Source organism: Cuculus canorus, chromosome 5 (genome assembly GCF_017976375.1).
Source record: "Cuculus canorus isolate bCucCan1 chromosome 5, bCucCan1.pri, whole genome shotgun sequence".
Taxonomy (NCBI): Eukaryota; Metazoa; Chordata; class Aves; order Cuculiformes; family Cuculidae; genus Cuculus; species Cuculus canorus.
In genome coordinates, this window is record NC_071405.1 from 66,159,911 (window position 1) to 66,182,638 (window position 22,728).

At 44.8% G+C, this 22,728-nt stretch overlaps 1 protein-coding gene across 1 annotated transcript; it reads left to right on the plus strand.

The window, feature by feature from the left end:
- The first annotated feature begins 666 nt into the window (after nt 1-666).
- Nucleotides 667-21,171, plus strand: PAX9 (paired box 9). The gene is made up of 5 exons (XM_054068133.1): nt 667-781; nt 1,407-2,033; nt 4,424-4,566; nt 9,625-9,777; nt 19,240-21,171. Exons 1-5 carry the CDS (start codon nt 667-669, stop codon nt 19,492-19,494), a joined length of 1,293 nt encoding a protein of 430 aa, XP_053924108.1. The 3' UTR covers nt 19,495-21,171.
- The last annotated feature ends 1,557 nt before the right edge of the window (nt 21,172-22,728 follow it).

Consider the following 22,728-nt stretch of genomic DNA (forward strand, 5'->3'; position numbering starts at 1 on the left):
GAGCGATGCTCCTCCGCGGCCCCTCTCGGCACCGCCCCGGCGTCCACTGCGCTTTCCGCGCAACTCACCGCCGGGCAGGTATGAAAGAGTCATTTCTATTGTGGCGGACACCCAGGTGCCGAGCACGCCTGCGAGGGAGAGCGGAAGGGCCGCCAGCACCGCGCCGTCCGTCATCTCCCGCGGCCACTCGGAGGGCGGCTGGGCGGTGGGGCCGCCCCCGGGGGCGGGCTCGGGGGGAGCGATGGGCTGCGGCGCCCTGCCCAGCCCAGCCCTGCCCACGTTGCCCTGAGGTTGAAATGCAGAAGTCAAGGCTCTCTCGCCGCCAAGCAGATTTCCTTGTAGCCCTTTTCCCTCACCCCCCGTGCCGTCTCCTCGTTGGGGATCAGAGAGCCTCGGGGCTCCGGTGCAGCCGGGAGCGCGGGAGGCTGGGAGCCTGTCTCTGGGCGTAGGTATCCGTTTGGGATTTAGGGCGGCCCCAGAGGTGTCCTGCTCAGAGGAATGGGTAAGTGGCTGGAGCTGCAGGAGGGTTCGAGTGCTGTCAAGAGACGGGGAGCACCCGTGCGCAGTCATGTGCCGCCGGCGCGGCTCCCTTATTGACTTTGCTCGTGTTCCTACAAGTTGTAAGAACACGTTAGGGGTCAGGAGCAGGGAAGAGAGAGAAAGCTAATGACTGCTCGGTTTGTTATTAATGTTATTAGGCGAGTGCGAGGCAGGATCGCAGCCGAGTGGAGGGCTGGAGCCTGTGGCACGTTGTATATTATTCCTGACACGGGTTTTAGCGGTTAGCATTTTAGCACGTTTGTTTTACAGCCTGGTGTAATTGTGCTGTTAAGCGAGAGGCGCTAACAGCACCAGAAAAAGGTCTTTAAAAAGTTAGTCGCTATTCAGAAGCGCCGCGTTGCCCTTGCCTCTCTCAAGATGCAAAAGAATTTCCTCGACTTTCTTTTTCCTTCCTCCCCTTCCCCCACGTCTTCAAAAATGTTTTTCTTTTCTTTTTCTTTTCTTCGGTTTCCTTTTTCCTGTGGCAATAAAGCTGACTTTTCTATTGGGGCGATCTCGTTTTTCATCTCTGGAACGTGCCTTTTTGGAATATGCGTGATGCACAGTCCGAAGAGCTCGACACGAGTTGCCACGGGTTTTCTTTCTTTCTTCTGTATTTTTTCCTATTTTCTTCTTTTTCTCTATTTGTTTTTGTTTTGTTTTGTTTTTGTTTTTTCTCATTCTTTCGTGTCTCCCCCATCCCCTTCAGTTTCGGGGGCATCCCGCTATCAGAAAGAAGCGTGCGTGGAGGGGCTGGGGGGGGGTCCCCGAGCCGTGACATCTACCTTGTGACCAGAAACAGTTCAGACGCCCTCTTCTGAGCCATTCGCCTCTTCTGACGGGTGTGTTTGTGTGCTTCCTTGCAGAACCTGCCTTCGGGGAAGTGAACCAGCTCGGGGGGGTGTTTGTCAACGGGAGACCCCTGCCCAATGCCATCAGGCTGCGGATTGTGGAACTGGCACAACTTGGGATCAGGCCGTGTGATATCAGCCGTCAGCTCCGCGTTTCCCACGGCTGTGTCAGCAAGATCCTGGCTCGCTACAACGAGACTGGCTCCATCCTACCGGGGGCTATCGGAGGCAGCAAGCCTCGGGTCACCACCCCCACGGTGGTAAAACATATCCGGACCTACAAACAAAGGGATCCGGGCATCTTCGCCTGGGAGATCCGGGATCGCCTGTTGGCCGATGGCGTGTGTGACAAGTACAACGTGCCGTCGGTCAGCTCCATCAGCCGCATCCTTCGCAACAAAATCGGAAACCTGTCTCAGCAGGGTCACTACGAGTCCTACAAGCAGCACCAGCCGCCCCCACAGCCCGCTCTGCCTTACAACCACATCTACTCCTACCCCAGCCCCATCGCTGCCGCGGGGGCCAAGGTGCCCACCCCTCCCGGGGTCCCCGCCATCCCCAGCACCATGGCCATGCCCAGGACGTGGCCGTCCTCCCACTCCGTGACGGACATCCTGGGGATCCGCTCCATCACAGACCAAGGTGAGGAGGGGGGATCCGGGGCCGCAGCGGGCGGAGGGTTTCTATCCTCTGCTCCGGGGCTCCTTTCTCTCCAACCAGGAGGAGGTTTCCGTGGTGCGCCTCGGGAAAACTCTCCCCTTATTTTTCCCCCGGCCCAAGCCGGGTACCGAGCTTACCGGAGGATGCTCCTGGGCACGCGGGTAGATCGGAGCTCCCGGGGCGGGGAACGGGGCGGGGGGGGGGGCTACAGACGGAGCGACAAACGCTGTTTATCAGCCGTCACCGTTGTGACCCGAGAAGCGGCGACCCTGCCCGGAGGGGGCGGCGCGGGGGGCGGCGGTCCGAGGGCGCTCTCAGCGCCGGTCCCGGGGAGGCTCGCGGCCGCCCTCCAGGCGCAGGCGCCGCCTTGGCGTTACCGAGAAGTCAATTTTCCCTAGTTTTCGCAATCAGGCCAAATTTGCTCCGGCAGGAAGTTCAAATGTCACCTAATTGCTTTCATTCTGATGCTGTGTTTTCCTCCGAAGCGGTGGTCCAGGAAAACCAAACCCCAAGATTTCCTTCTTTTATCCCCTTCCACCTTCTTTCTGTTTCTCCGTCAGGAAACAGCGTCTTGTCTTCCAGCCGCTCGCTACGCTTTGCCGCAAAGAAAGGGGGACATTTTTTCCATTTCGGTCTCTGCCAGAGAACTAACAGTGAATGTGGTTAAAACAACAGTCTAAAATAACCTTCGCCTACAGCGATCTCTGTGTCCCACTCTTCCATCCCAATTAGCGGAGGGGGAGGGCCACGATTTCTGTTTTCTTTGAATTTTTAAGGGCAACAACCCTGTTCCAGCAACAAGCAGCACTTTAAATGCAAATTGATCCTTTAGGCATTGCGGAATAATTTTCTGGGTGTTCTCCCCCTCTTTTTTTTTTTTTTTTTCCTCTTTCTCAACAAGGTGCTATTTTTTTTTCAAGCAACATACACACAACTATGCTTTATTTATATTTATACATACAAAAAGAGATGGTTTTGTCCTTCACCCTCTACTTCACAATATAAACTTTATCCTCAGACCTCACTGGCACAAACAAACGTATTTCTGAGCCGACTTTAAGAAATACATGCTCTGGCAGTCTCCACCCTGTGTGAGAAAGAGAGGTAGTGTTGGCAATGAACGTTCAAAGAACGAAAACATTGCCATCACATGAGAAACTGAGTTTTGGTGGTGGGTTTTTTTTTTTTCCCCAGCGAGTTCCTCTTTTATTAACACCACATTGGCAGGCAGGCAGGCCTCTGACGGTCCTGCCGGGTGCCTCGGTATCTGCCCCGTCTCCCTCAGAGCTGCACACATCTTTCTGCAGCGTTAAATCTCCCCCCCCTCCCCTTCCCAGCAGAGAGCCGGGGCTGCTGAGCGGCCGGTGCCGCAGATGGGGGCTGCTCGCCCTTGATTTATAGGATAAACTGACCTTGTTGACACGGAAAGGAAGCCCCTATTCATGGGAAAGTGTGAGATCAGCAGAAAAGGGCGCTCACCGAGAGAGCTCAATTTCTTAAGACAACTTCAGACCGGTGCCTCCCCGCAGCCCGGGAGCGGGGCTGGAGCGCGGTGCTGCGATCCCGCTCGTCGGGAGGCCCGCAGGCTCCCTCCCGGCCAGGAGAGGGGAGACATCCCGCCGGGATCCCCGCTGGCCCCGGGGAATTCGGCCGCCTGGAAAAGAGCCTGCTATTCCCGTGCCACGGCTGATGCGCGTGTAAATAACAGGACTTTTATGTTCTCCCAGTACCGTTTTTATTATCTTCCTCATTTTCCTTTTAAATTTCTTTTTTTCTTTTAAATTTCCTTTTTTCCTTTAAAATTTCCTTTTTTCCTTTTAAATTTCCTTTTTTTCCTTTTAAATTTCCTTTTTTTCCTTTTAAATTTCCTTTTTTTCTTTTAAATTTTTTTCCTTCTAAATTTCTTTCATTACAAAAAAAATCTTTTCATATATATATATATATATATATATATTCCCCCCTCTCTTTTTTTCTTCCCCAAAAAAATGTTTGGAGCCTAGTTCATCCGCAGCCCTGTCAGGGATGTTTCTAACAGGGGCATCTTTTGTCCTCGGGCGCACAAACACAAAAGGTGATTCCCGTAAATCCCCCTTAGGCGATCCCGGGGAGCAGCTCGGTCCCCGCAGTGCATGGACCGGGGACTCAGCCAGCTCCGGGATCGGCTGGCGATCGCTGCCATCAGCTGCACGGAGGGCTCCCACTCCTTTCCCCACCGGATCAGTCTCTCCAGAGGCTCCCGGGAGGATGAGAGAGGCTCCCGGGGAGGGATGGGCTTCCCCACAGCTCTGTCCCGTGGGGGGGAGAGGGAAGCGTCTCAGTGCTCCTCATCCCGCTCTTTGCCTCTAACCTCCGTCTCCCTCCGTGTTTCCCAGCAGTGAGCGACACCTCGCCTTACCCCAGCCCCAAAGTGGAGGAATGGAGCACTCTTGGCCGAAACAGCTTCCCCCCTCCGGCCCAGCACGCCGTGAACGGGCTGGAGAAGAGCTCCCTGGAGCAGGAGGCCAAGTACAGCCAGGTAAAGAGAGACGCGGGGGAGGGCGGTGATGCACGGGGCCTCTGAGCTCTGCCCCGGGCTTCTGTCCCTCGCCCCGGCATCTCGGTTCCGAGCCAGTGCCGCCTTTCCATCGGCTTTGATTTACAAACGAGTCCGCCAAGACGGGCTACACCGGGGAAGAGCCCCATTCCTTGCTCCGCTCCTCTCTCTGCTCCCTCCCTCTGCGCGGCCGCCGCCGCCTCCCCGGCAGCCGCCAACCCCTCCTTTCCTCCCGGCCGAGATGCTCGGTGCGGGGCGGGCAGCTCCCGCACATCGCTGCCGCACGGGGCCCCCGGTGCTGATTCCTCCCCTTCCCCCCGCGGCACAGCCCGCCCAGCAGACACCCGAGAATCGCCGCCGAGCCGCCCGGCGACCGGACCCCCGCCGCGCCGCCCACCGGGGCTCTGCCCGCGTCCCCGGGGCCGTGTGAGCGGCCGCCCGCTCCCCGTCCGCAGCGCGCTCCGTAGGCAGGGGAATAATTCGAAAATGAGGTGTAATTACTTCCTACATTAAGCGTTTTTAAACGCTTAAGTAGACGGCGAATTTCCTACGTTTTAATTACAAAACAATATAACTGTTACTTAATAAATCTCTGTCTAAATCTTTGTACTTGCTAATCAAATCCCGTGCCAGGAGAAAAGCTATAAAAGGCTCAGCCGTTGCCAGTTGGGAAAGCACAGGTTTTTGAAAACTTATTTTTTTTATTCCCCCGTGCGATGGAAACATTTCAAAGAGTATCACAAGTTTCTCAGATGCATTGACTTCCCAGCCCTTTATTTGTTAACACTAATAACGAAGCCGAGGGAAAAAAAACCCCCGTGTGTTCAGTGTGTTCTTGTTCAAAGACAGAAGGTTTGGAGGTACTTTTCGAGTTCTGCGCCTGGTTTTGGATGCCCTGTTGAGGAAACCCTTGTAGCTCATACTTAGTGCTGAGAGTAGCCGAATCAGACCCTTTCAAATTCAAGATGTGGAGTACAAACTGCAGCAATTGCTTGGAAAGAGGCGAATGAGGCAGAGTGGGAAATATCCTAGACCTCAAAGGCGGACAACCACTTTATTCCATACATTGCCTTACAAACAAGATAGTGCTCTTAATGCTGTCCTATTTGTATTGTATGATTTTTTTTTCTATTATCCCATTATTATTCTGTTCGTTCCACATCATAAATAATGCGCACCGCTGTCTAGCCGTTACTGTATGGTTAAAGATAGAATTAGAGTTAGATTTAGAGTTAATATTAATTCTTCCACAATTTTCTTTAAAAGTTGTCTTAGCGGTCTTATTAAAAATGATGGAAATCGCTTGTCATTATTCTGTTCAGAACAGCTGTACCACGGCTGTGCTGTCTTAGGTTCCAGCCTGGGCCTCCACGCAATCTGGCTTATACACTGTAAAACATTGCCTCTGTCGGTGTCTCATTTACCTCGACGGACGTGTTGAGGAACAATGTTATGTAAACCTGGTTATTTTCATTGCTGGTGTTGGAAAATATTTTTTATCTATTTTTTTTTCATGCCTTCAATATTCACGCTTTCATTTTCTTAATATATCACTGTTCTGCCGTCATTAGCAGACTTACTTGAAAGTTTTGTTCTACCTGAAAAATCACCTGATAAATGTAATTTAAACACGCTTGCTATTTAAAAATGCAGCAAATTGCTATTAATAAAAAGGAATTCATTTATCAAAATACATTGTCCAGAGAGTTTTTAGGGCAGAAAAGAGAAAAAGTACTTATCCGAAAGGTCATTTTCAGAACTCTGCTGACTAAAAGAAGACACAGAGGTGATTCCCGCCATCCCCGTAATAATATGTGTAAAGAGAATTTGGCTTGAGGAATGTCTAACGTGTAGACCAGTCTATTCTGGTAGTGTTCAGGCTTGATTACCAGAGAATCCATTCACATGTACGTTAGCTGCTTCCTATGTCACAAGTTTACTAACTTGCTAATTTAGAACGTTTTCAGAAAAAAAAATTCATGTCAAATAAGGACTTGGAAATGTGATTTTTTTTGCAGTTTTGGTGACATTCATTTTGCCGCAAGATTCATTCCGACAAGGCGCGAAGTGACATTTATGAACCGATCTCTTGCTCCACGGAGCGTTAACTTACTAGATGCATGTTTGCTAAAGCGTAGTGTGTTTGGGGTGATGGTCGGTGAGAATAAAGTCTCACCAAAGGTCTCTGATGTCCTTGGATCTTCTCGTAATCTCCTGCAATGTGTGCTGCTTTGGGTATAAATGGATGAGCAGGGGACAGGAGAAAATGTTGGTTCATCTAAGTGAATGTAGCAAAGAGGTACCCGGAGTAGTGGAAAAACGAGGAAGCTATAGACATAACTTAAGCGCCAGAGGGACTACAGTGAAATAGGCTCTGTCTTTGGACATCGGGGTATTTTCCTCATCACCTTTGAGGAAAGCTCTTTGCAAAAGGTGGGTCTTAACAAGGCAGACGGCAGGTTTTCCCCAGAGAAGAGAAATTGCTGTTCTGTAATATCCCAGTTTTATGTCTGTAATATCAAAGTCAGAAATGCCTATAAGAGGAGTCGAGCAGCAGGGAATCAAGCGCGCGTGTTTCGCTTAGTCTTTTCAATTATACAACAGGAACAGAGTACATGTGCTCTAAAGCGTGTCAGAAAAGGATTTTGTGCGAGCAATAGGGAATTCTGCTGTTTCCAAGAAATATCAGATATACCTTTTAAACATCAGCAGCATTTAAGACAAAAGTTCACCTGTATGCACCTTGCAAATTGCTCCATAGCCGACAGGCAAGTGAAGGACTTGTTCCCCCAGGCTTGACCGTGGGAGACAATATTTTACTTCTCAATAAATCCTGTGGAAACTCCCTTTGCGTTAGAAAGACTTGAAAAATTGAGTCTGAAAAGCAAGGTCTTCTGTACTTTTAAACTATATCTATTTGATTCCTCCTTTCAAATGATATACGTATGTTTTAACGTAGGCTTTTTTTGGGGACAAAACTCTTATTGACTTCCAAGACTTGTCAGTCAGCAGCCAACGCTGATCCCTCTGATGGGTTTGCACGGCTGCATTTCACCCCTTGTCCTACACATCAGCGGGAATTCAGCCTGGGAAAGGACTCCACAAAAGAGGCAGGAAGACTTCAGATTTTTGCCTCAAGAATGTTTAGTCACACTCGTTTAACACAAAACTGAACCTCTGTATGTAGAATATTTTTCATTTTATGTATTATGAGTTTTCTGGTGTCTCTGGGGCCTTCGTTGCGATGTTGTTCAGTATTTGGGTTTGGGGAGTTGAAAACTCTGACTATGATTCCATACCAAAGGTTCTTCACAAAATCACAGAGATGCCTTGTCAAGTTTCTATTAATTTTTAAATACTTGATGTCACAAGTTGCTGTTTATACATAAGTAATTGCATTATATTTACCGGTGCATCACAGTCACACATTTTTTCATAGAGCTTTGCAAACAGAATGACTGTGAACCAGAGAAACTGAAAAGGAAAATAGATTTTTCTGAGAGCGTGACAGTTTCGGTTCATACACATTTCATATAGAGCTCAGTTGCACCGCAGTATTTGTACAGAGAGGCACATTCAAGGTGGTTTGGGGGGCCGCCTTCTACAGATAATTATATACTATTAATATGAAGGGTAAATAGTCTATTTCATGCATTACGCAGCTTATACTGACAGATAGCTTAGAAAAAAAAATTGCTGAAATCGCTTAAAACCAAACCCATTTGCACCCTGCATTTGAAAAAAAAAAATTAATAAATATGTATCATATTTAAAAATGCAGTTTTCAGACATCTGTTGCTTGTAATTTTCTGGACTAACGTCATGGATGTGCAAAGTGAAAAAATTGTGTCCTTTGTTTACATGTGTATGAAAATGCAGAAGATCTGACCTATGTCTGTAGGATTTGTTGAGATGCAAATAGCTTTGGAAAGAGGTTTTTTTTTTTTTTCCCAGAAATATTTGCTCCGTGCATTGCGAGAAGCAGATGTGCACACGGGCAAAGAGAGCTGATACTCATTAACGAGAAAAAGCTTGTAACTAGGGGGTGTGTATGTCTAAGAGCAAGCGGCTATTGCAGGCTTGCTTCTGGACAGGGTGCGCTTCGGAGGCCTGATCCCGAAGAAAACACCCGTCCTGATTCACAGGGGCTCGTGGACATGGCTTGAGTGAAGTCTTTCTCTGACATATTGGTCAGACTGCAAAGTATTAATCGGTTCACCTCTGTCTCAGCTGAACTTCGTCAGCTGTTGGTGGCTTGACTTTTCGGCTTTGCTGGGATAGCACTCCGTGTCCTTCAGTTACGCTCTGATTAGGGGTCATGAGCTCTATGGGCTGTGAGCACATAAAGGGAAGGCTCCGTTTTAGGGCAAGTGATTGCAAATAATTGTGGGTGCAATTCTGGACAATTACTTGCACAGAAAACGTAAGCAATGTAAATATTTATTTCCTGATGTTTGATTGTAGATGAACAACGAACTGCATATGCTGTGGCCAAAGCATCTGTGGTTGTTTTTATCTGCAGTGTTTAGAACCCACAATATATGGTAACTTCCCTGGGAACTAGTTGAAAGCGTAACCTTTAATGTTATGGCCAATTACATGACCCTCCTAAACAGTTTATTTATTGGAAAAATTAATTATCAGGTTACTTATCTGTCATTTTATATTTTAAGTAGGAATCCAGGCAGCTGGATTCCTGCTATGGGTGTATGCAAAATCCATCAGTGATAAAGGTCCTGACCTCCTGCTCCTCACTCATAGCAGGGAGGGGGGAAGGTGTCGAGGAGAGGTGTTTATTTGCTTTCTTGCTCTAGTACCTAGCAGAATCGTTAGCAGAGCTCCTGTCTGGTGCAGGGGTTCAGACCGTGTCTTGGAGACTCTCTAGTTGTGCGTCAGTCCCGTTAGGATCTCCAGACCAGCGCCTACGATTACAATACCGTCACTAAGTTGGCTTGCTCAAGGTCTGGGCATCCGTGTCATTGCATGTTGTGGGTGAGGGGCATGAGCTGATCCCACTACCTGCACCCGATTCCTTCCCAGGTGATCTGGATGGCACCCCATTCGAACCCCATTTGTGAGACCTGCCTCTTACTGGCCACCTGCTTCCACAGCCAAAACACAGTCCCCTGCCCACCAACCCACACGGCTTCAGGGCACTCCACCTGGACGAAACTAATAAAGAAAGTCAGAGAGGTGAGTGAACGGTATAATGACACTCAAACTGCGCTCTCAGCACCCTCTGCTCAAAGGACCCCAACCCACCAGGAGCTCTGCCCTAACAAGCAGGACCAGGGCTTGAGAAGTGAGATGATGGGAGACACCTTCACAGCCAAGGAGCAGAGTGCCAGGGGGATTAGGCAGGACTCGATCCGTTCAGTCTTCCGACGCTTGCAGATTGGATGGTGTGTTTGAATTTGTCTGTTGCAGCAATCTATCAGCTCTTAGGAATTCCCTGCGTACCTAGTAATAATGCTGATGGTTACTCAATAATCAATGGGCTGTGATTTCACCCTCTGAATTTACCAGCTTCCCAGTAACTGCCTCTGTGGCATCAGAGATTTGTTAGATCAAGGCGCCCACTGTTCTGCCTCTCCCCGAAGAGGACAAAGTGAGGATTTTACCAGTTTGATCTCCTATTTCCCCAGCTTCCAGCCACCAAGAAATCCTTTGATGCCTTTGTGTCTGCAATGTCTCCTTCCTCCAACATCAGCTTCATTTAAATAACACCATATTGAAATTACAATTGTTAAATGTATTATATTAAGAAGCGTTTTTTTTTTTGATAGAAGTTTTTGCTAACACACCCTAGTTTTAACCATCAGCAAAGAGAACAAATGTTTATTCCTTTCAGTGTATTTGATTTTTTTGATGTCCTTGAGTGCCCTGCCTGACTCCAGATTTTGCCAAAATACCTAGAAGGAATTATTGTGCAAATCTTTCCTAAATTTATGGGATTCTGTTGTTAGTTCCAACTCAAGAGAGAAACTAGGGAGTTTGCTTATACGGCATGATTTTTTTTTCCCCAACTTTCCTTTTCTTCTCTTCTCATAAACACAGTATATCTGTCAAAGAGAGATTCAAGTTGTGCTTTCATCATTAAAATTAAGCTTCATGCTCACAGCATAAACATATTTTCACTTCCCTTTGCAGTGGTCTGATTGTGAGGCTTTTTTAATAATATAATTTATCCCAAGACGCAGCACCTTCACCGGGAAGGCAGTGACATCCTAAACTAGAGTACGAATGGAAAGCAACCATTCAGCGAATGCATAGACCTCGCTCAATCATCTGTGTTTGGGAGACATTTTAGGTGGACACGTTAGCGTGTGCCATCTGTGGTAGATCTCACTTCACTGTGAAAACCATCTAAACCCACCCATTTCCTGAAGAAGCGTTGGAAACACTTGGGTGCGCTTAGATTTTACAACCACCTCCTTTCCCTTGTCACCATCGTGCTTTTTTCTTCTGCTTCTTTTTTCCTCTGTTGTTTCTGTAGTGGTTTCCTCAGTCTCCAAGGAAGAGTTTGATATTTTTTTTTAGATTTGTTTCTACTGTAGCGTGTTTTGGAAAAGACTTAAACTGCCCCTACCTCCTTAGGAAAGGATCGGTGACGGTGTGTAAATTCAAGTTACTATTATTGTTTCCAAAAGTGGAGTTTTATTTCCCCAAAGAAGTCAAGATTTAAAATTTGATAAGAAAATATAATTAAGACTGATCTCTATGTATGTCGCAGCTATAGTTAAAACACTCAATTGATGTTATCTGATTTCTGTGGTATTCAGTGCAGCAGAGGATGCCTATAAGTAAAGGAAACAACTTTAAGTTAATAAAAGAAACACATTAAATACAGGGGATAGGATCTGCTCATTATTAAGGGAATGAACATTATTTCAGAAGGAAGTAGTGTGATTTTCTCATGCAGTGTATTGTAATACATTGAATTTAGTAACAGGAGAAATAACTTTGGAAAACCTGATATCTTTGTAAGAGACCCCCATATAGGGTTGGGTAGTTAATTGTGTTTGGAATCCTAAAGCATTCAAGCATGCAAATGACCCTTTTTTTTTAATTGTGACTTCAACTAGGATGCCAGCATTGCTTCATATGGCTTACATTGAAAGAGGAATACTGTAATTCTCCATTCCTGAAAGGTGTCTTTTGTTTTTTCAAAGCTCAGTCTTCTAGGAATCAACCCAGCTCAGCTAAGCAACACACTGACTGTAAACCTCTTTCCCGTGTGCTATTTTAAAACGTCCTAAATTCCAAAGTATTACCACTGTCCGGTCTTGAAAACAAGGCATATGTTTCAAAGTAATATCCTACCTACAAAAAACCCTCTTCTGTTCAAGGCTTTTTGGACGTCAAAATTATTTAATGAGTGTCCTCACTTTTCAGGATCTGCTCTATTCTCTTCCGCCTGCAGTGAAATTAATGTAAAATGCAAGCTGGAATATGTTCAGTAAAATAAGTTCATTGGCCTAAGAATGAAGACGTATAGTCTAATGTGAGCTATGAAAAGAGTTTTGCGAGAAATTTTTCTAGCGTTTTAAAAAGGGCAGCAAACCCTGGTTTGCAGGGTCGTCTCTGACTGGCTTATCCACATGCATCTTGCCATCTCAGAAGTTTTATTACATTTTTAGTAAAAAAAAAAATAATTAAAAAGTGTTATCATAAAGTGCACAAATCTACTCAGTGCTCACTTTTGTCACCCTTATTTTTTTTTAGGTAACTCTGACTTACCCGTGTAGGTACATTCATTTTAGTGGGACACACAGATCTGAATCAATATTTGAGGGATCATGTAATTTTTCCCATTGACGCTGTAGCACCGAATAGCAGTTTCAGAATTTATCTCTAATTTAGGTAACTACCATTTCTACCAAAATATTATTTCAGGTTATTCATAGGTGTATTACTTACAATTTTAGGTAATGCCATTTTCCTAAATGAGATTTCCATTACAGGCCTGCTGCTGCTGTTTTCCTTGGCAAATTTGTTTACTCTTCCCTTGGGATCCCATATGTTGGTTTGATTTATAAATCATATTTAACCTTCAATTAAAAAGGGGATTTAGCATGTTTGCTTCCTTTATGCTCGCAGTTTGTTTGATTGCTCCTAGCCTTGTTGCCGTAACCTTTTTGACTGATGTCACTAAGAACAGGAGATATCTTCTGGGTTTTTAAGGTAATTTGCTCTTCTGATTGGAGGACTAGATATTCAGCTCGTTTTTAAGGTAATTTGCTCTTCTGATTGGAGAACTGGATATTCAGCTCTGCTCTTTGCTATGCTTTTCCCTTGCTGTGTTAAAAATGATTTCTCCGGTAGCCACTTTGCGACTATGTTTTCAGGACATTCAGAAAAGATTCAGCGTTTCCAGAAATTGGTTTTTTTTTGCTTTTTTTAGAAAAAAAATTGTTCATTTTGAAAAATAAGCAGCAAAGGAATGTGTGTCTGCAGAGCCACAGCAGCATCCTCGCAGCTAAAGCTACCGCCAGCACTCCACTTGGCTGGAGAGATGCTGCACTCAAAAAGATGGTTGTGGTACCTCTGCAGATTTGGTTTGTTTGCTCTTGGGGAACGGCTCCGTGCTGGAGGATAAATGCCATGCGCTACGCTTGCTGAATCCAGGACAGGAAGCATTCGTTCTGTCCAAGTCGGTGTTAGAATTGAGAAATACAAATGAAACGATAACTTCATTCACCAGAGGTGTTGTTCCCCATGTCCTGACGCATGCTGAACTTCTGCTGATTCCAGCAGGGGATTTTGGGCTGACTCACTGTCCAAGCTCGTTAGGGCTAGTGAATGAAGTAACTCGAACCTGAAGCCTATGCTTTTCCTCCAGAAATATTTTTTTGTATAGACCTCTCAAATAATTCTACAAAACACACACAGGCAACAAATTTTCAACAAAACCCATAAAACACAGGAAATAAATTTTCTATTTAATAAAATATTACAATGCCCATTACAACAGGCAAACAATCGAAATAATTGGAAATAATAACTTTAAAATAAGAAGAATAATTTACATTCCTTGGGACATTTAATTTAGAGATAGACTATAAAACTGAGCTGGCTTTCACTTATGACATCAAATCTGGTCTTGTTCGTATTCATGTAAACCTGAAATGAGATCATTTGCATTATTGCTGTTAGTGATAGCTAAGAGGAATGCAGGTCTGTGATTTTTAAGGCCATGATTCTGGGTAATTTTCTGAAATATTTAGAAGCCACAAGGGAAGAGATCACAGGAAATGGTCTAATTTTGATACTGGAAGAACACATATCCAGCAAGAAAATGACAGAGAAGGAAAAATAGAGAACGGAATGAAACAAAACAAAATAACATTAATTAATTACAACATAGAATTTGGATTTATTCAATGATTGTAAGTGGAATGTAGCTTGTGTGTTTCTCTGGTATTAACATGATGAAGGCAGGAAAAAAAGTCAGGTAGTTTGTCTGACATAGACTGATGGGAAGTTTGTCCAGAAAGCTTGTGCCCTGTCCTTTTTAACACACAGGAGAGAGCAGGTTGCGGTTGTAGGACAGATTATACCAGTATAAGCTTCATAACAGAAATCAAGGGTGTGTCGGTGCGTGGCATCTCCGGTTTGGAGAGGAACTTCTCTGATTTTTAAGAGTCCAAACAGCTGATGGAATCACTTGGTCCAAAGACAATCCCACATACGCTTGGTTCTAGATTTGCTTTTCATCCCCCCAACTCCTCTGTCTCCCAGACCTGAAACAGACTGAAAAATAACAACAAAAAAGTTGTTTCTAGTTAGTATTGTACCTGAAGTGTCTAAAACTAAAAATTCCCTCCATCAAGAGTACTGAACCAACTCCTTCACTGGTGAAAATATGCACAGTCTATTTGTTTCAGCAGCGTCATTTTATGTGACCTAAAGTAAGACTTTATGTCCACTTTGGCTTGGAATTCTGGCTTCGATACTCCTTTCAGTGCCACTGCTGTGTAGCAGCAATAACTCAGTAAAAAGGCACCCGACCCAACCTGTGATCCTGACACAACCACTGTTGTTTTGCAGGTACCTTTGCAAGAACATGTTTAACCGAATTGGCGAATCGGTGGGAGGTCGTGTTCTACATTTAGAACAAAGGTCTAAAATCTGGAAATACTTTTTCCATCAGTTGTTTCAAAACACTGATACAAGCAGCAATTCCGAGCAAATGTTTCTCTCTGGTCTTTGTAGATGCCGGACAGTAAGTGCTTTCAAACAGGAACCCTTATCATTTGCACATCAGAAGTTCTTGTTCAGTCAGAACTATGTGTATGTTTGTTTGTTTGTTTTAAAAAATCAGATTTCCATTCGAAAGCAATGTTTTAAATTAAAAAAAAATTTATAAAACTTAAAAACCAGGTTCAAGAAGCTCTGCACTTAAAACAAGTTCTAAGGGTCTTAAAAATTCATGAATCCATGAACGCTGTGGGGTTCTTGCACTCCTAATTATGAATGTTTAGGTTTTGGTGTTCATTTCCTCTGATTGAAATACTGCAGGATGAATTATTCATCCAGTATATACGGGGTCATGGAACTTAATCCCTTCCATTTATTTTAAGTGAATGTCATGTTTGTAAAAAGGTTCAGACTGACAGACAAGATTCAACCCTTCAACCCACCTATTGTATGTAAAGCTGTTTAGAAGTAAAGCCCCTTGTGGTTAAAATCATTGGGTCAAGTCCTCCACTGATGAAAGTCAGAGATGAAAATCAGTGTTTTTTTTTTGAGTAGCATAGTTTTAAATCACATAAGGTGAAGGTTCCTCTATTCCCTCTGCTTTAAATCCGGGCCAGAGGAGACCTCTGGCTGCTTTGCAGGTGCGGATGAAACCTCGCCTGAAGCAGAGCCATTCTCTGGGCTGGGCCAGTCCTTATTCATCCCTGTGCTGTCTTCTTGGCTGAAGGTACCTGCCGGCATCCACATCATCGTTTTGAGCAGTAAAACTTTGTAGCACTGAGGTTAAAATAAGAACGGTTCAGTTATTCAGCGACAATAGCTTCCCAGCATCTGTGGCCGCTGATAGGTCGCAACTGGTGGTACCTACACAACTGCGTCCACATCCTGCGCTCAGTAGTCAGGGCAAGACCTTTGTCACATTCAAAACAGTTAGTCTTCATAAAAACATCAGTTATCTCAGTTGCACTTTACCTAAGGGGTGACGATGGGGGTATAAAAGGTTTGTTCTGTCTCTTATAAATCAGGATATTCTTTTAAATTAAGCTTTTACAAAAGCTATTGAAGTTTTAGTCCAGTCCCGTATTTTATGACTAACAATCGAAGTAGCAGCTTCAGTGTAATTCACTAACAAATTAAGGCTTCTCCAATAATTATAATTCACAGACTTTCTTTTTGCTTCGTGCCATAAGAATGTATTAAGGAAGGCCACATAATGATAAATGGAAGTAGACGAACACATGCAATTGGATTAAACATTCATCGACAATGTCTGAGCTAGCGTGAGCTGTTCAGGAGCTCAGATTTGCCCTGAATCATGCAAAGTGATCACTCTCCAGCGCCTGAAAAATCCCTGGCAGCCTTGTTTGTAGGAGCTACAGGAGGGCAGGACGCGGGGTCAAGTATTGGTGGACCAGCAAAGAGATGGCTTGTTGGTACATCGCCTGGCACAGATCTATCCTGTGCCCACCAACACACGGACAGGCACTGCCCCAGCGCGGGGGCAGGCAGGGCACACCCGGGGCGCCGGCTCTTCCAAGGAGAGGCCGTTCTGCTTCTGGCAGAGGAGAGGAGAGACAGAGCTCTGGGTATTTTACGATGCTGCTCATTGTCAGTGCCAAAAATATTGCCCAGGTCTGGTTTATTTACATGTACAGACGCAGCCATCAGCTTCCGCGACTTTTTTTTCCCTGCATACAGCATTGGACATGGCAGGAATTCATCTCGTGAGAACCAGAATTTCCTTTTTCTACCTATACGCTCGTGGCCTGTGATGGTGGGGTGTGGAGAGGTGCTTGGCCAAAGGGATTGCCCCAAGCGATTGGCATTGGCATAATGCTGCACCACGCACAGCTAGGAAGGATGCATTTACAGTCTTATTCTTCCTCAGATGAGACGTTGTTATAGCATCTGCCTTTTCCAAAAGAGTTTGAAGAGGAAGTGCCAGCAGTCTGTACAGCGTATGGGAAGCATTTTCTCTTCTTCTCTGTGGCAAACGAGGATTCTGGCTATTCCCAGAGCCACACGTGGTAGAGAGAGCAAGTGACAACGCAGGAGGCTGGAAAGACACGTGCGTCCTCTGCAGCCTGGGAGGAATCCTCTCAAAAGCGCAGGCAAAGGTTCATAGGACATGGCCACTCATAGTGAGGAATCTTACTTAAAAGGGGCCTTCCAGGCACATCCTTGAGCCCACCGCTTGGTACCAGCCTGCTTGGAGTGGGCAAGCCTGGTGGGAGCAGGGTGGCCTTGCCGAGTCCAAAAAAAACCCTCTTCAGAGCCTCAGAGGCTAATGGTTTGTCTGCCCTGTGCTGCCACAACAGCTACGAGACTCCTCAGGTACTCGCCGCGGGTCTTTTCTCCTTCACAGCATCCCTTTGGGGGTTTCTGCAGTTCTCTTTGGGTTGTGGCCCTTGATGTTCCAGTGCTAGAACCCATCTCTAGGGCCTCTGTGAAAAGCTTTTTATTCCTGTTTGTCAGAAAAAAAAGAGAGGTGCTCTTTTCTTGTTTTGCATTCTTCTGAATAACGCTTTACACACCGGATGAGGCAGGAGCTTAGACAACAGCAGCTCTTTAGGCCCTCTCACGCTCTTTACTTTCTGCTAAATTCAGTGAAATAATTCTCCATGTGATTTAAGAAGTGTACTAATTTACAGTGCAACTCTTAGAATGTTTGAATTAATGGATATTGTTGCAAACGCTGATATTTAGAGCTGAGGCTAAAGTGCAATTCTGAGACGCGGTAGGGGATGTGTAATTGGAGTTGAAGGTCAAACCACATGTTTGGATTTTCAAAAGCATAAGGCAAGTTCAGCTTCAAGAAAGTGTTTATGGATTTGGAATGACAATTACATTGCTGCTGCAGCTGTATGTTTCGTACTAATTAATGTACCTGTCGGAGGCTTGTGGCTGGGATCCCATCACTGCCTCCTGCTGTTTTAGATCGCTGTACACATTTTTACTGACACCGGCGGTATTACTGCTTGGTTTCCCGAGTGGCAAGAGAGGACAGTCCAGCCAGCGGAACTGTGAGTTACATTGGTAGGAAACTGCTGAAAGTAGCATTTATGGAGGTAAATACTGGAAATGTAGGCAGGTGCAATCCAGACAGGAATTGAACAAGTGAAATGTTAACTCCATATGAAGATTTAGCAGAAAATAAAGTTGCTTTAATTTGTTAATTCTGCGGTATTTAGGCTAGATCCAGTTCAACGAGGTGATTAAAAATGGCAGACGCTACATGATTTGCTGAACTGATAATTGTTCTTTCATATTCAGATAGGAAACGTTTCTGGGAAAAAATATCACCCAAACCCTAAAACATAAACACTACAGAAATCGAAACTTAAGCAAGAGAAACGATTTTCGTTTGTACCTGTTCTGCTGAAGAAGTATTTACGGGGTGTGAAATAAACCACCAAACATTTTTTTATTTAAATAAGGAGTCATTCATTGTGAAATCCTACCATGGCAGACTGAAGGACTCTCCCCTTTCTATTTAAACAGAAATGCTTCTCCCCAGCCTACGGAATGACCTAGGAAAATAGCTTGCAGGAAAGGACCCAGCCCTGCAATTGTTTTGTACACAGAAGTCCTATTGAAACCAGGAGAAGCTAAGAGCAAAGAACATTCGCAGGGTTATATCCCAAGTACCTAGAAAAGAGATTTTTAAAACGACAGCATCAATAATAATAGCATAGTACTGACTCACGCTCTGAGTAAACAATTACCAAAGAGCTTAAGACGTTCCCACCTCCCCAAAGCCGCTTGTTTCTCCTCCGCTCCGGGTAGCACTGCTCCAGGATCCATGCCCATGCCTGCCCACCGCAGCTTGGACTGAGCCCACCCTCCTTCAGGGATGGAGTAGGCAAAGCACCGGCATGGGGCTGTCTCTCCTGCTGCTGCTGTTGATGTTCTCGCTGTACACTCAGCTTAAATCGCCACAGCGGCCAACACCCCCTGTGAAATTTGGGAAAGGTGGATAAACATTGCAGCCCACGGGACTCACTGCCAAGAGGAAGAAGGTGCACAGTGAGCGAGATGAGACAAACTCATCACAAATACTTCCAGCGGTAGTTCTCAAACGTAATGATTAAAGGCAACCATTGGCTTAAGGAGTGGCTGAGCAGCAGCTTGTGGGAAGCGAGGCGGCTATACGAGGGGGCTTGGCGGTTCCTGCCTGCTCCCGGTGTGTGTTCCCTAAACATCTGCTGCTGATCCCTGCTTGGAACAGGCTGCTGGGAGAGGTGCGCAAGGTGCATACAGAGCAGCTGGTCTTAAACACGAGAGACGAGGGATCCACTCCCCCTGAAATCAAGGGAGTGGTTACGGGTGGCTCTCTGGGTGTCCCCACTGGCCCTGGTTCTTGCACACGGCCGCAGCAGCATCTGAGGGCAGGTTCTCTCATGGCAGGTCCGCTGCGTCTTACTCTCTAAGAAATTTTTTTCCTTTTCCTTTCAGGGACCCAACGGCCTTCCAGCTGTCAGCAGTTTCGTTTCAGCGCCAGCCATGCCACCCTACGCCACGCCAGCCCAAGTGTCACCTTACATGACGTACAGCGCTGCCCCACCCAGCTACATGGCCAGCCACGGCTGGCAGCACACGGGGGGCACCCCACTGTCCCCTCACGGCTGCGACATCCCTGCCTCGCTGGCATTCAAGGGCATGCAGACGGCCAGGGAGGGCAGCCACTCAGTCACAGCCTCCGCTCTCTGATGCAGGAGATTGTCCAGGACCACCACGAGCCCGCTGACTGGCCGCTCCCCGAGCCTGGCTGACGGACTGTTCTCTTTGTGCCAGCCCTACCTGGCATTCTTCCTCACGACTTATCTCCTGTAAAGGCTTTTTGGATTCAAAGAGCTGAAGGCAACATCGGAAACTAAGAGAAGTACGGTGTTGTGCTCTTTAAGTAAAGACCTTGCACCCTTCCAAGGGCTCTTGGAGCCTTGACCCATTCTCTCCTGGTCAAACCACATGTATTTATTCTTAATCATCACAGACTTTCTAAATGTGCAATTGTTATTAAGATTTGTGTAAAAAGTCAATAAAGAAAACTCACCACAGAAAATTCTGCTATGCCTTGAATCAGCAAAGGCGGCTAAACGGAGGCATTTGCCTACTGCCTAGAGAACAACCCTTTCATCGGTGAGGTCGTACAGTCCACTGCAACTTAGAGATCACTTTTTGGTTGTTTTTTGGGGGTTTGATATTCAAATATAGAACCAAGACAATATGCAGCTCTCAAATTCTTCTGGCATGTTGACATCGTTAGGCAGTAGTGTTTTTATCCATTTGTAAATATAGGCTTTTGATTGACAGCATTTGTTTTCGCCTTCCACTACATTAACTTCTACTTTTTTTTTTTTTAAGGTAAAAAGGTGACTTTCTAGCTCTTTTCTGTGTCTCTGCGTGGTGGAGTGATAGCCTCAGGTGATGACGTTTACGTATAGTTTTTTCATATTTTTTTGGTGCCTACAGCGGCGGCTTCAACATCTCATGATACAATTATTTCTTTAGCAGAAGATTCAAAGGCAGAAATCTAGCCAAGCAACCCTCCCCAGCTATAGCCAACCTCTTAGATTCATGGAACACCACGTCTGTGTTCAGAGTGTAAACCGACATGGGCAGAAAATACCTGAACAAAACTGAAAACTGTTGAGAAAAATGCTGTGAAACCTGAGTAGAGACGTTTATAAAGCCATGTTAGTCACCAAAGTCACCGAGAAATAGAATTGTACAATCATTGTCAGCTCACGTGTGTCAGTTTTTAGCCCCAAGAATATGTTGTAATTTTTCTAAGAGAAGTTGTCTTTAATTTCTGCTTTAATGAATGTAAAATATGGCTCTTGGTAAAGTTTACATTGTTGTTCTCAAGCATTTTTTTCCCTTTTAGGTATACTGGTGGTGGTGCTACAAACACAGATATTATTTAATAATAACAAATTCCCTTTCTACATTTCTGTATCCAGTGGCAAATACTTTGCGCCAGTTAACTTGCTTTAAACTTTAATTCTGAGAGAGCTAACGTTCTGATCTTTGAAAATTTACCTATTTAGCTTGGGCAATAATAAAGTTATGACTATTATTCCAGAATGCTTTCCACATGCTATAGGTATGTTCACAATACGAATGTGGGGAAAAAAAAAAAAATTAATCCTGGTGTGATGTCATATCCTTCATAGAATATTAATATATTGTGAATTTTTGTGAATGTTGTGCAATAACCTAAATTACAGTAGAGGTAGTTAAGCCAGAGGAGAAAACTTCATTCTTCAAATATTGCTCTATCTACATACCATATTAAACATTCACTCAGTGAGAAAGTAAAATATGGTCCCTCTTGAAATACAGTCCTCTGTGGATTTCCAGTTTTAGTCACTGTGTAATAATCTAAGTAACCACCGCGTATGTTATGTACAATATATCCACTGAAATATAAGAGGACTCAACTAGCTGCTGCCACCTTTGCTTTTAGCATTAAGAAGTAGTGAACGGAACTGTATTTCTATAAGGCACACGGGTATTGTATTATGGCCCTAAGAAAGATCTGATCTCGGATGTGACCCTTTTGACAGCTGTTTAGCTTTAATGAGATGCCGAAGCCCTCGTTATTCAGCAGAACATTTTTTAAAGAATGAATCCTTGAAACCACTGAAGGTAACGTGCACACCAATGCATTTCCACTCTGCCACACCGCTGGCGATATAAGGATGTTATTCTGCTATTATGCTGTTGCAGCTGAAACACGATGAGCCTTAACACCATGAAAATAAGAAATTGGTTTAATTCTAGGCAAGCTCTTCACTGAAAAGAAAATGGAGAAAATAAAAGATAAGGAAAAGCTCATGAGTCAAAAGATTATTAAATTAGCAACAGGATTTTGGCTTTCAACCTAGTTCTTTTACTGGATTAGAGAATTATTGAGTAAGTCTACTTGTTGTTACCCATACAGCACAAGGTACATAAAAGGAAAAAAAAAACCACAACAGAAAAAAAAGAGAAGCCTTCCATAGCACAGCTTTTTGAGCTCCAAGAATTGACAAGACTGTAACAAGGTGTGACTATGTTATAAGTTTTAACTTTTATCCCAAGCAACAAGAGGTCATTTCTGGAATAAAAGTCATCTTTTCTGACATTCCCACGAGAAACTCGTGTGTTTTGGGAGTTAGTTAGAGAGATGGATCCTTAGCTTGTTTGAGCTGCTCGCATTATCTTGTCTTCAGTTAAATTGGTATAATTTATAGCAAAGACAAGACATAATGTTAATTATTCCCCACATGAGGATACACCATCATGAACCATTTTTGTCGCGTGTTTATTTAGGTACAGCTCTTTGTGCCTCTGTGTGCTTTACATGATACTTTATCCCCGAGTGGTCAGCGGGGCTGTGTGCAGAAAGCCTTGCTCGGGGTGAAGAAAGATCCCTTACCATGGTCCTTGGGGATTTTTTTGGTGTGAATTTTCACAATCATTTTTTTTCTTAAGTACAAACCTATAACACAGAAGTTTTTTTTCTGCTTATACTCATGGGTAAACCAAAACCCACAACGTATTACCTTATTAGCCACACAGCTTTCAGCCCTTTCACAATAAACAGAAGAGAAAAAGGGAATTGTGTGGCTTTTTCTTTTTTTTTCTTTTTTTTTTTTTAAATAATAAACAAGGATCCACTTTTGCAGTCAGGTACAGGAGTATAAATCTGAAGTGAATCCACTGAGGTAAAAGAATTAATTCGGGAAATATGCAGTATATGTGAGTGCAGAATTTAGGTTTTTAATCTGAAAAGCCTACACTCCATTCCCACAGTTTCAAATGTTTTCAAATAAATCAGTGAAGCCCAAGACTCCCATCTATGACATTCCCACTGTTTTCATGGTCCTAGTAAAGATGACCTCCAGTGTAATACTGAATCAGACACCATATTACACCAGGTGTGTTGCAGGACTGGGC

Excerpts from the sequence above, each read along its gene's own strand:
- PAX9 (XM_054068133.1), top strand. The coding sequence starts at position 667 with ATGACTGCTCGGTTTGTTATTAATGTTATTAGGCGAGTGCGAGGCAGG. Across the intron at positions 782-1,406 it reads TCCTGACACGGGTTTTAGCG|AACCTGCCTTCGGGGAAGTG; the intron begins GTTAGCATTTTA and ends GCTTCCTTGCAG. Across the intron at positions 4,567-9,624 it reads AGGAGGCCAAGTACAGCCAG|GTGATCTGGATGGCACCCCA; the intron begins GTAAAGAGAGAC and ends ATTCCTTCCCAG.